This window comes from Salvelinus sp. IW2-2015, linkage group LG1, assembly GCF_002910315.2.
Source record: "Salvelinus sp. IW2-2015 linkage group LG1, ASM291031v2, whole genome shotgun sequence".
Taxonomy (NCBI): domain Eukaryota; kingdom Metazoa; phylum Chordata; class Actinopteri; order Salmoniformes; family Salmonidae; genus Salvelinus; species Salvelinus sp. IW2-2015.
The window spans coordinates 57,622,867-57,637,008 of NC_036838.1; the positions used below are offsets into that span (position 1 = coordinate 57,622,867).

At 41.4% G+C, this 14,142-nt stretch overlaps 1 protein-coding gene across 1 annotated transcript in view; it reads left to right on the forward strand.

Moving 5' to 3' along the window:
• LOC111979071 (zinc finger protein 135-like) overlaps nt 1-8,633 on the forward strand; it is a 52,194-nt gene extending 43,561 nt beyond the window's left edge. The window contains exons 5-7 of the mRNA XM_024147357.2: nt 2,493-2,613; nt 5,245-5,476; nt 5,725-8,633. Of these exons, the coding sequence (XP_024003125.2) occupies nt 2,493-2,613; nt 5,245-5,476; nt 5,725-6,662 (1,291 nt within the window). The 3' untranslated portion in view covers nt 6,663-8,633. The remainder of the gene's footprint in view (nt 1-2,492; nt 2,614-5,244; nt 5,477-5,724) is intronic.
• Nucleotides 8,634-14,142: the final 5,509 nt, after the last annotated feature.

Genomic DNA, 14,142 nt, shown 5'->3' on the forward strand with positions numbered 1-14,142 from the left:
AATTGAAATGGAATTGACCCCCATCCTGGTTGGATGTAGAAGATGAGACAGTGCTAGGTTTTACTGTCAAGTGTTATGTGGCCACAGTATTCTGTGTTAAACCCTGTCTGTGGCAGGTGAAAACATTGACTAATTTACTCTCATGATCCAGGTTCTCTGGTGGTAAAGGAGATATGAACTCTCCAGAGGCGGTTAAGCTCTCTTCATTTCTCTCTTTGTTATTTGTTCTATTTTTCTGCCTTTGTCTCTCTCTTGTCACTCCCTGTATCCCCCCCCCCCTCTCTCAGATAGGAAACCCACACACTTCACACTAGTCTGATGTCATCACCTCATATCTCAGCCATACACACTGTTACTGTCTAACCCTTTTTCTCTGCATCGATCAACCCTCCGGCTCTGGGAGGGAGGGAGAGAAAGAGAGAGAGAGAGAGATATGTTATGGTCCCAAATCTGTTTGTGCTCTTGCCAAGTCCATTGCTATCATTGTCAAGCTTAACATGGCAATTCCATAAGGATTTGGCAAGAGAGCAGACACAGTGCAAAGGGAAGGGATCACTGCCGCTACCTCGCTTTCCTACCAAGGCACATGAATTGAGGAGCAAACTGAAGGAGAGAGGAGATTCAGCAACACTTGGAGGACAATGGAATTCAATAAAAAAAGCATATTTATTGCTGAAAGAAGAACCAGAGCATTAACAGCTTAAACAGACTTCCATCTATGCSAACACCTGGGTTGTTCAATCAAAATAGTTGCTTTTCCCTTTGATATTTTAAGTATAAACTGTGCTCCAATATTGAATTTTAAAAGCCTATTATATTAAATGTAGTGACCTTTAATATAGACCTCATATTTTTTATATAAAGGCTTGCGAAAGTGCCTAAATTCAGCATTTTGACATGTCCCTCTGTCAACACTACTAGGAAGATTTTAACCCACTTAATCCCCACGTTTTCACCATCATTGTAAAGTCCTCGTTATTTTGTTGCTTTGACAAAGTMATGTCTGAAGATAATKYTTTTCATGAAATTAGTGATATATTTCCGTCTGAACTGAACTCTCATTTTAATATGGTGAAACTATTGCTTTTTAAATATTTGTTATCAAAATAAACATTGAACATCTAATAGTCAAATCATAGAGTAAAAGCACAAGAGCTGGTTCTACTTCAACAAAAAAAAATCTGCCATTTTGTGGGGGAAAACTGAGCGTGTCAAGCRTAACACGTCAACCCTGTTACCCATAGATAGACAGACTAGAAATGTTTTAACAATGTCTTTTTGTTGTTGTTGTGATGCTTGCATTCAATTGCCACTCCCTTCCATTCCCACTGTCACAAGTGGATTTATGCCTGATTTAAGAAATCATCAACCCTGTTATGGGTTGGCACTTACTATAGTCASTCATTTATTATTTTTTATGACAGAATGTTAAAATTTGACCTGTATACCAGTCTGTTATGTTAGCTAAACACTCACTCCTTGTCATGGCCAAAGAGACTAGCAATTTTTGACAGACTGTATTTTATCCTCCTGAGAGACCCAGCAATTCATTTTTGTCCAATCTAATGGACATTTGTTTTTTGTCCGCATCTCTGAGGTCATACATGCCACTGGGTTGTATGTCCTGTTGTACCGCTCAGAGGACATTCTGGGCTTTTCAATGAGTGTTTGACCGAACTTTCTCTTCCTGTTTTTTCTCTCCAAACTGTCTGCCATCAAAATTAGTACCTTTTATGGAAGAGAGAAAGGTACATGTGTGTAATTGTATAATTATAATTTTAGTGAGTTTGATATTCAAATAGTTTCTAGTAAGTAAATATCTCAGGAGGAGTTTGAGTTTTCAGAGCAGTGTAATATTTTTTTCCCCACATTTAGTAAGACCTTAATAAGAGCTTGTTCATAAAGGATGTGCCATCTATGTTTTACACCTACTGTACCCATTCACTGTAATATTAAACGTAACATATTTACTATCAACTGAGTCCTAATCACTGGTGGACTTATCATTCGACAGAAGAGGCAATTGCCTCAGGCCTCACATCATGAGAGATGGGCAATTGTTTTTAAATAATACGAATTTTGCGCATGAGGCCCCCSGTGCTACGCTCGAGGCATAAAACAAATATAGAAAATAATCCCCATCAAAATCTCTCTGTTTATTAAGTTAGAGATATGTTTTTTTTTCATGAAAACAAAAATTAGCTACGGTTAGGGTTAGGCATAAGGTTAGCAGTGTGGTTAAAGTTAGGTTTAGCTTTAAAATCTAACTTTAAGAAGAGAAATTGTAGAACTATGCTGGGTTTAGCCATACTTATGACTTTGTGGCTGTGGTAACGACCCCTTCCGCTGCAGATGCATTTTTTCGACATAGCCAATGTTGACTTTGTGGCTGTGGTACTAGTGACAACCTGTGGAAGGTGGCAGASCTACAGCAGTGTTTCTCAGATCAGGAGACATCCCGAAAATCGGTCTTCTCACGAAAACATCTGTAGCGTCCGAACGCCGCTACACACTAATATGACGCCCCTATGGAAAGATGCGACCCTCATGAACACGGGGTTGTTCTCGGTTTTGCTCTACGACCCCCACAACTTTCACGGGACTSGTCTGAAGGTAACCCGGTACCTGCAGAAAAATTGCTGAGYAGCCTTTCAGGTTATATCAATATAGGACTCGTTTTACTGTGGATATAGATACTTTTGTACCGGTTTCCTCCAGAATCTTCGCAAGGTCCTTTGCTGTTCTGGGATTGATTTGCACTTTTCGCCCAAAGTACGTTCATCTCTAGGAGACAGAACGCGTCTCCTTCCTCTGCGGTATGACGGCTGCGTGGTCCCATGTGTTTATACCTTGCGTACTATTGTTTGTACAGATGAACGTGGTATCTTCAGGCGCTTTGGAATATTGCTCCCAAGGATGAACCAGACTTGTGGAGGTCTACAATATTTTTTTGAGGTTTGGCTGATTTCTTTGATTTTCCCATGATGTCAAGCAAGAGGGACTGAGTTTGAAGGTAGGCCTTGAAATACATCCACAGGTACACCTCCAATTGACTCAAATATGTCAATTAGCCTATCAGAAGCTTCTAAAGCCATGACATAATTTTCTGGAATTTTCCAAGCTGTTTAAAGGCACAGTCAACTTAGTGTATGTAAACTTCTGACCCACTGGAATTGTGATACAGTGATATAAGTGAAATAATCTGTCTGTAAACAATTTTGGAAAAATGACTTGTGTCATGCACAAAGTAGATGTCCGAACCGACTTGCCAAAATTATAGTTTGTTAACAAGAATGTGTGGAGTGTTTGAAAAAAGAGTTTCAATGACTCCAACTAAGTGCATGTAAACTTCCGACTTCACACTGTACATACGGAAAGTATTCAGCCCCCTTCCCCACAGTTTGTTACGGTTTAGCCTTATTCTAAAATGGATTAAAGAAAAAGACAAATATCAATCTACACACAATACCGCATAATGAGAAAGCGAGAACAGGTGTTTGAATTGTTTGCAAATGTATTAAAACAGAAATACCTTATTTACATAAGCATTCAGACCCTTTGCTATGAGACTTGAAATTGAGTTCAGGTGCATCCTGTTTTCATTGATCATGCTTCAGATGTTTCTACAACTTGATTGGAGTCCACCTGGGGCTGTTGCAGTGACCGTATTACTGCACACCTGCGGTCACGAGTCATGAAGTCAATTCCACATGACAGTTTAGTCAAAGTAATTAGGCATCTTCAAACTCTGACGGTCATTAGTAGTCTACCAAATTTGCTAACTGCCTGGTACTCAGCACTCTATTGTCCCTCTAATCACTCTGACATCAATGCAAATGTAATCAAAAATATGAGAGCCCATCAGCTCCTGTTGCGCAACATTTCTATAGGCTATGAAATTACAMGAGAAAGTGGAGTGATGGCCTCTATTAAAAGAGGAATTGGATAAGCCGTTGTGTCTGTCCTCACTTGTAGCCTGTGATAAAGACCAGATCACGTGATGGACAGCCATGTGARTGAGAAGTGCTTCGGAGCAGGCAGCACTCAGGGAGAAGGGTTGCAAAAGGAATGGATTTTTTAAGGGTGCATTTTGGCCACACAAAGGGGATGCCACCGGAAATTCGATGCATTATCAAGTGCTTCTCAAATTGTGAATGAGAGACTGATGAGGTGTGTACAGCCTGCACACAAAAAACAGAGCTCATGCCTTTCAAGCGACTGTTTTCTAATCATCATTAGTCTCATCATGCAGCCTTACAATGTATTAAAAAGGAGTACCTGTTTCTTTGTTAACTGCTCAACACAGATTAGATGCATGTGCGCACCTCAAATCGTTTGGAGAAAATATCCTTTCTAYTTTATTCAGCTTTGTTCAATTGTATTCTTCATACTATAAAATAATGCCACGGAATCCTAAGCAAATCTTGTCTGCTAAATGAACTAGTGTAGCCCACAGCCATATGGCATAGCCAGATCAGGTCCTTGGGGGCTTTTTCTCCATCCCTAGCAAACACAGCTGATTAATCAAATTGCATTCTAAACTGAAGATCATGATTAGTTRATTATTGGAGTCAGGTGTGTTACCTGGGGCTGTGACACCAATCAGGCCCCCAGGACTGGAATTGCCCACCCCTGATAACATAAGGACAACTCAGAGTATGCAATTCAGTTCTTCTGAAATAGACTACATTTTCTTCACCATCATGTTTCTTAAGACCTGTCTAAAATAATAATGGATTTATTGTGAAGGTGTTTTATTACATGAATTTATTAGTCTTTTTAAAATGTAGATGATCCAAATGTCTGCAGACTGGCCTCTGCCTGGGCCTCCAAATCAATATGTCCGCCCTGGTCGTACTGTCCACTAAAGTGCACATATWATAAAAAATAAATACAACCTTTTTTTTCCACCCTAACACTTATGTGGAGGTTATACTGTACAAAGACTTGACTTCTGGTATAAAATAAAAATGCATGCCTCGATTTACAGTAACTGTTTGATTTATTATCTGCTGTATAATGTACCGGTATATAGAAGACTAATATTAGATTATTGTATATCAAAGGCATTGAAAATTAAGGTGCTGTATTGTGCTGCATAAAATATTTTCAGTTTGTTTGAAGATCTAGAAATCGATATAGATTGAAGATCCATTCTATGTTCAGTACATTTCTATGATGAACCCGCCCACATGTGCCTAGCGCGCTGACGTCACGTCCGTGCAGTACAGCGTTCATGTTTGACAACAAGTTCTACGTGGATTTTTGGGAAGATCTTTTGCCAGCTTAAATCGTTCAACGATGACTAAATTCCAATATCTGAATGTGTATCTGACTGAGCGTCTCATGCAAGCTGCTGAGGAGATACTAAGAGTTGTCGCAGACACGATCTCCGAGTACCAGGAAGAAATATCCCGGACAAAGAGAGAAAACCAATACCTGAAACGACACTTGATCACACCGGTCCTACCGCCGGGTATGTAGCAAGCTTGCTAAACGACTGTACTTTCTTCTCATCTGCACGAGTTATCTACATAGTTAGAAACGTGTTACATTGTATTCTACAGAATTTGACTCTGTAGGGCAGAGATAGACACATAGCTACCTATGCCATTCCCAGAACAAACTACACTAAGCTAACGCAGTGGTGGTCTTGTCAATCAAGCGTCAACAACTGTCATTACTTTCATTGATCTCAATTTTAATTTGTCTTCTTTCCCCCAGCGCCTCAGCCCATTCTCTCTTGGGTCTCAGAGCCGCAAACTCCCCCTGAACAACAGCACTGTGACCAGGAGTGGAGGCTCAGTCTGGACACAGAGCCCACACAAATTAAAGAGGAACAGGGTGAACTCGGGACCAGTCAAGAGGAAGAGCAGCATCAAGTACCGGAGTCTGATACCAAAGAAGACTCCATATTTACTCCTCCCTGTGTGAAAAATTATAAGGACCGACCTCAGCCTTCACATCTCTCCAGAACCAAAACTGTGGAGAACAGTGTGAGGGAGTCTCTACTGACCAACACAACTGGACAGATCAAAACAGAACCTSATGGCTATGGAGTATCACTATCAGAACCAACCAGTGACTCCCCTCAGTCTCAGCCCGTCTCTGAAGTAAGTCCAGACTCTTCTAGAACACAAAGTCAGAACACTGAGAACACGGAAAGTGTTCCTATTGTTCTGAGAGATCTAGAAAGGAGACCAGAGGAGGATACACAGACACACTCATGTACTCAGTGTGGAGCCGTGTTCTGTGAGCTWTCCCAACTGGAGGCACACATGCCATCCCACACAGTACCAGACAGTGGTGACACTAGTCACAGGCAAATCATGTGCACAGTCTGTTGGAAGTCATTCACCTCTACCAGTTACCTCAAGGTCCACCAGCGTTCTCACACTAAGGAAAAGCCCTTTCACTGTGGTGTGTGTGGCAAGAGCTTCAGCTACTCAGGGAAGTTCAGGGAACACCAGCGGATTCACACAGGAGAGAGACCTTACCGCTGCTACGTGTGTGGTAAACGCTTCAACCAGTCAGCCCACCTGAAGGCCCACCTGAGGGTACACACGGGGGAGAAACCCTACTCCTGTCCTGTCTGTGGGAAAGGATTCAGTCAGTCCAGCCAGATCAAGAGACACCTCAGAACTCACATCCAAGGGAGGTAGAATAATGATAACTTGGAGTGGAAAGAGTCCATGAGTGGATAAACCGTAACCTCGCAAGCTGGCTGATCTGGTTCGCTACCACAGAATCAGTCTGGTAATTACGAGGCTAGATAGACAGAGCCTTCTGTTCTCAAAGTGCCCAGCATTTGGGAAGAGAAAGAAAGAAATATATTTCTTATTTTCAGTGCTACTAATTCTACAGTAACAGTGCCTCAAAGTATTCATACCCCTTGACTAATTCTACATTTTGTTGTTACAGCCTGAATTCAAAATGGATTAAATATTTTTTTTAAATTTCACCCATGTACACACAATACCCCATAATGACAAAGTGAAAATATATTTTTTAAATGTATTGAAAATTAAATACAGAAATATCTCTTTTACACAAGTATTCACACCCCTGAGTCAATAMTTTACAGAAGCACCTTTGGTGGCGATTACAGCTGTGAGTTTTTTTCTGGGTAAGTCTCTCAGAGTTTGGACACCTGGATTTGATAGTATTTGTTCATTTTATTATWWAAAAAAATATTCAAGCTCTGTCAAGTTGATTGTTTATCATTGCTAGACAGCCATTTCCAAGTCTTGCCATAGATTTTCAAGCAGGTTCAAGTCAAAACTGTAACTAGGCCACTCAGGAACATTCAATGTGGTATTGGTAAGCAACTSTAGTGTAGATTTGGCCTTGTGTTTTATGTTATTGTCCTGCTGAAAGGTGAATTTGTCTCCCAGTGTCTGTTGAAAAGGATTTGGCCTGTGATTATAGCTGTTTTCTGTTTCTTTTTATCCCCMAAATTTCCCTTGCTGATGACAAGCATACCCATAACATGATGCAGCCAGAAAATATKAAGCGTGGTACTCCGCTATGTGTTGTGTTGGATTTACCCCAAACGTAATGCTTTGTTTTCAGGACAAAAAGTTAATTTCTTTGCCAAATGTTTTGCAGTATTACTTAAGTGCCTTGTTGCAAACAGAAATATTTTTGAATATTTTTATTCTGTACAGGTTTCCTTCTTTTCATTCTGTCATTTAGGTTAGTATTATGGAGTAACTTGTTGMTCTATCCTCAGTTTTTTCCTATCACAGCCATTAAACTAACTGTTTCAAAGTCACCATTGGCTTCATGGTGAAATCTCTGAGCACTTTCCTTCCTCTCCGGCAACTGAGTTAGAAAGGACACCTGTATCTTTGTAGTGACTGGGTGTATTGATACACCACCAAAGTGTAATTAATAACTTCGCTATGTTCAAAGGGATATTCAATGTCTGCTTTTTTATTTTTTTTACCCATCTACCAATAGGTGACCTTCTTTGTGAGGCATTGAAAAACCTCTCTTTGTGCTTGAAATTCACTACTCGATTGAGGGACTTTACAGACTTTACAGATATCTGTGGGGTACAGAGATAGGGTAGTCACTCCAAAATCATGTTAACAACTATTATTGAACACGGAATGAGTCCGTGCAACTTATTATGCGATTTGTTAAGCACATTTTTACYCCTGAACCTTTTTAGGCTTGCCATAAACTCAAGACATTTCAGCGTTTAACTTTTTACTACTAAAAAAAAAAAAAATCACACAAGCAAAATTACACTTTGACATTATGGGGTATTGTGTGTAGTTCAGTGACACMATCTCAGTTTAATCCATTTTAAATTCAGGCTGTAACACAACAAAATGTGGAAGAAGTCAAGGGTTTGTGAACACATTCCGAAGGTACTGTAATTGTAAGACTAGACTGTTATAGAATGTGTGATGTGTTTCGCACCCATAACTGAGGCACCGTATATCTGCATTGATTTGAATTGATTTAAGAGAGCTGATCAATAACATGCTATGTGTTAGGTGTCACTAACTATGTTTGAGAGAAATATCATGTTAATTTTGGTGTTATTTCCTTTTCTTTCCTCTTGATGATTCCAGTTGGAGCTGTTTGGTCTACCTGCAAATAAACTAACTCTGTCATATTGATTAAGTATGTGTTGGAATGTTTCTTTCTGAATGTCTGTTACTGAATAAAACAAATGGTCACATCAGGTCAACAAGCTAGAGTGATCAGTGGGTCTATTGTTAGACAACCTRTCCTCACCAATGTTGTTGTAATACTATGTTTGAACACTAGATGGTACACTTGAATTATTTCTCCTTTTCAAGTCCAAATGAAAAATACAAAACAGACAATACATAGTAATGATAATAACAAGGCAACTACTATCTAATAATTCAATAATTGTAATAATAATAAAAAACATACATTAACTGCATAAAAAAGTTTTGTACAACTACTAATAGGCCTACAACTAATAAAAACTACCGCTAACACTACTAATACAACTAATTAATCTAAGTACTTATAATACATATATACATACATATTTAGCCAGGCCAGTCAGTATTTGACATCTATCCACATCTGAGGATGTCGGGAGATGACGTGGAATCTGGCCACTAGGGGCAACAGTGAGCGTTAATGCCTAATCTTAATAATTTGGAGTTAATGCCTTAACTTAATATTAAAACACTTTGAAATTTGACGATTGAGAAACATGGATAAACGTCTAATTCTGACGTGAGACTGTGCGAGCTGGTAGCCATATTTCCCAACATCTCCACATTTCGATGTTTCTATTAGTTAAAAACACAAACAGTTTGTTCTTAACATTTGAAAAATGTATTTCTTAAATTCACAGTCAGTTGGGCCTTTTGTGTCTGAAAGATCGTACTTCAACCCTCGTGATGTTCCCTTGTAATTTTGAATTGCTGCTCTTGTSGAAAGAAGTAGTGAGTCTTATAAAGCATGGTGTTCCTTAATAAATACTGGGAAATGTAAGTTGATACATTTAAAAATAAATCGGTGCCAATGCAGTTGTCTTCTGCCCATTTAGTGATTCATACATTGTGCAATGATGTCTTATAACGGCATGAATCTGCAAAGATGGTTATGAATTACATCTAATTGGCAAAGTAAGGTCTYGTTTGTGTTTTGATAGATGATGTCATCACAGTTTAGGATAGGAAGCAGACGTCGGGTTACTAAAGTCTTTCTAATGCATACAGTAAAACAATTCTTAGATCTGTATAGTAAACCCAAACTTCTATTCTTTCTTAGATCTGTATAGTAAACCCAAACTTCTATTCTTTCTTAGATCTGTATAGTAAACCCAAACTTCTATTCTTTCCAAAAGATAATTCCCGAATCTAGCCTCGAATCCAGATATTTCAAACAATCAACACTTTCAAGCATTGTTCCATCACTTGCATGAATTGTTAAATTGCCAGCTGTGGATATATGACAGTTGAATAAGGCAGTGCTTAGTTCATCAGCTTCTTCGTGCAAGAAATAACTACTTCAAGTTGACGTTAAGGGTCTCAACTAGACAATCATCACCCCATTAACCAGTGTTATTATTTATCATTATGAAATCATAAAGCTGAGCTATTACACCCCCTCCCCTCGATAGAGCTAATCAGARCGATAACTGCCGCTGTGCAGACAGCAGCGTCAAATGAGGGGGAATACTCATGCTACGCTATGTTAGTTGATAGCCTCATCATCACTGTAATGGAAAGTACAGGCATCCCTCCTGAGTTCAGCCTAGTTGATTTGATTTTGAGCTGTCTGTCATTATTACAAATAATAACTAAATCATATCTGGGTCTCTCATGGGACAGGGCACAAGACAGACTCAAATGGCAGAAGATTGTTGCAGTCTCTTGTCCCGCCCAGAATGAAAAGGTCTAAGTAAGTAAGTCATCTGTTTCAGTCGCAGACTTTCATACATAAAACATTTGAAATGGGTTTAATATGTTTATTAAGAGTTTTGTATTCAGTGTAATAGGACCCCTAGCCATTAGATACATTAAGTGTACAACAGTCTCAATTCATCTAGCCATGGACAAGATATTGAAAGCGTTTCACAGGGATGCCGGCCTATGTTGACTCCAATGCTTCCCACAGTTGGCTGGATGTCCTTTGGGTGGTGGACCATTCTTGAAACACATTGGAAACTGTTGAGCATGAAAAACCCAGCAACGTTACAGTTCTTGACACACTCAAACCAGTGCGCCTGGCGCCTACTACCATACCCTATTCAAAGGCATTGAAATCTTTTGTCTTRCCCATTCACCCTCTGAATGGCACACATACACAATCCATGTCTCAAGGTTTAAACATCCTTCTTTAAMCTGTCTCCTCCCCTTCATCTACACTGATTGAAGTGGATTTAACAGGTGACATCAATAAGGGATCATAGCTTTCAATCTATGTCATGGAAAGAGCAGGTATTCCTAATGTTTTGTACAATCAGTGTATATGGATATTCTACCATTAGAATGTTCATTTTACATGAATGAGGCTTGTATTGGAATGCAGTTACTGTATTTCAGTAGGAAAACGTACCCTTTCACAAGCTGATTTGTTAGAGAATTAGCAAACTGCTTTGATAATGGTGAAATAATTGAGTCTGGCGGAAGGATTAAATGTCACTGAGTTATTGACTAATCAGTGACCTTGGGGAGAAGAGGTGGGGGCAGGGGCGGACTTAGTGATTTGGAGGCCCCATGCACAGGCCAGTCTGTGMATGGGGCCCCCCTTAGACTGACATGTAATCTGTAAAATGTGTWACCTTTTAATGTGCCATGAACACAACCAGTCATGATGTTTTCATCTGATTGTCAAACAAATCACTTCAAAAAGTAGGTTAGATTCACACGTTCATCCAAAATAATTCCAGCATCCGAACAGTGCACTGTGCACCAGCCAACGTTCCTTCAATTCACAAGCCCATGACAGTATGGGGGTCCTCAAGCAAAGAAATTATCATAAATATCTACATTAATAGTATTATTATTAAAATATATACATTACTAGTATTATTATTTATTATGCCCAGCTCACAAGGCCCCTTGATGATGTGTGCCCTGAGGCAGTTGCCTATTCTGCCTAATAGTAAGTCCGCTACTGGGTGGGGGGAGGATTGGAAGGAGGAGGTGAGGGAGGATGGGAAGGAGGAGATGAGGGAGGATAGGAAGGAGGATGAGGTGAGGGAGGATAGGAAGGAGAAAAAAACAAAAAGAAGGAGATAAAAAGGAGAGAGAGAGAACCAAAAGCGCAGAGAGAATAGCTGTCCATCCCAAAAACCTGCGACCACAGTGGTGTGAGTTCAGACAGAAAAGAGAAGAAAGAAAGAGACCCCAAAAGCAGAGAGATAAGCCTGTCCATGCCAAACCCACAGTGTGTGATTCAGCGAAGAGACAGCGCCGGAGTAGGTCTTCTCAAACCAGTGGGACCCTCGGGTTAAAACTGCATCTCTATTTTCTCCTTACTCAACATGGTGGCCAGTCCACAATCAGATTCTGCCGACTCTGTCTGACTCTGTCACGATGTCTTTTATTTCTCCACACACCAGCGCCCGTGGGAGCCAACACACTGATTGATTTATCCCCCAGCTACTCTCTTCTCTCATGGGTTTATCCCCACTACCTCTCTTTCTCTATGGTTTATCCCCCCTCCTCTTCTTTCTCCATGGGTTTATCCCCCCCTCCTCTCGATTTCTCCATGGGTTTATCCTCCTCCCTCTCTTTCTCCATGGTTTATCCCCTCCTGCCCTCTCTTTCTATAGTTTTATCCCTCCTCACCTCTCTTTTCTCATGGGTTTATCCCCCCCTCCTCTCTTTCTCCATGGGTTTTATCCCCCTCCCTCTCTTTCTCCATGGGTTTATCCCCACTGACCTCTCTTTCCTCATGGGTTTATCCCCTCCTCTCTCTCTTTCTCATGGGTTTATCCTCCTCCCTCTCTTTCTCCATGGGTTTATCCCCCCCTCTCTCTTTCTCCATGGGTTTATCCCTCCTCCTGCTCTTTCTCCATGGGTTTATCCCCGCCTCCTCTCTTTCTCCATGGGTTTATCCCTCCTCCCTCTCTTTCTCTATAGGGTGTATCCCTCCTCCCTCTCTTTCTCCATGGTTTATCCCCCCTCTCTTTCTCACTGGGTTTTACCCTCCGCTCCCTCTCTTTCTCCATGGGTTTTATCCCTCCTCCCTTCTTTCTCTATGGTTTATCCCTCCTCCCTCTCTTTCTCTATGGTTTATCTGCCCCCTCCCTCTCTTTCTCCATGGGTTTATCCCTCCCTCTCTTTCTCCATGGTTTATCCCCCCTCCTCTCTTTCTCCATGGGTTTTATCCCCCTCCCTCCTCTTTCTCTATGGTTATCCCCCTCCTCTCTTTCCCTCCCATGGTTTATCCCCCCTCCTCTTCTTTCTCATGGTTTATCGCCCCCCTCTCTTTCTCTATGGTTTTACTCCCCCCTCGCTCTCGTTTCCTCCATGGGTTTATCCTCCTCCCTCTTTCTTCCAGTGGTTTATCCCCCACTCCTCTCTTCTCATGGGTTTATCCCCCACTACCTCTCTTTCTCTATGGGTTTATCCCCCTCCTCTCTTTCTCTATGTTGTTATCCTCCTCCCTCTCTTTCTCCATGGTTTATCCCCTCCTCTCTTTTCTCCATGGGTTATCCCCCCTCCCTCTCTTTCTCCTATGGTTTATCCCTCCTCCCTCTCTTTCTCCATGGGTTTATCCCCCCTCCTCTCTTTCTCTCATGGGTTTTACCCTCCTTCCCTTTTCTCCATGGGTTTATCCACTCCATGCCTCTCTTTCTCTATGGGTTTATCCCCTCCTCTCTTTTCTCTATGGGTTTATCCCCCCTCCCTTCTTCTCCATGGTTTATCCCCTCCTCCCTCCTTTCTCCATGGGTTTATCCCTCCTCTCTCTTTCCTTAGGTTTATCTCCTCCCTTCTTTCGTCTATGGTTTATCCCTCCTCCCTCTCTTTCTCTATGGGTTTATCCCCCCTCCCGTGCTCGTTCTCCATGGGTTTATCCCCTCCCTCTCTTTCTCCATGGGTTTATCCCCCACCTCCCTCTCTTCTTCCATGGGTTTTCCCCTCCTCCCTCTCGTTCTCCATGGGGGGGGGGTTTAATCCTCCTCCCTCTTTCTCCTGGGTTTATCCCTCCTCTCTCGTTTTCTCATGGTTTATCCCCCTTTCTCTCTTTCTCTCTCATGGTTTTATCCCTCCCTCTCTCTTCTCCTATGGGTTTAATCCCCTCCCTCTCTTTCTCCATGGGTTTATCCCTCCTCCCTCTCTTTCTCCATGGTTTATCCCTCCTCCTCCTCTTTCTTTCCATGGGTTTATCCCTCCTCCTCTTTCTCGTATGGTTTATGCCCCCCTCCCTCGTCTTTCTCCATGGGTTTATCTCCCCTAGCCTCTCTTTCTCCAATGGGTTTATCCCCCTCCCTCTCTTTCTCTATGGGTTTATCCCTCCCTTCCCGTCTCTTTCTCCTTTCTCCATGGGTTTATCCTCCTCCCTCGGTCTTTCTTCTCCATGGTTATCCCTCCTCATCTTCTGGTTTTTCTTCTGCTCTCCATGGGTTTATCCCTCCTCCCTTGCGTCTTCCTCCGCCATGGGTTTATCGCCTCCCTCTCCGTTTGT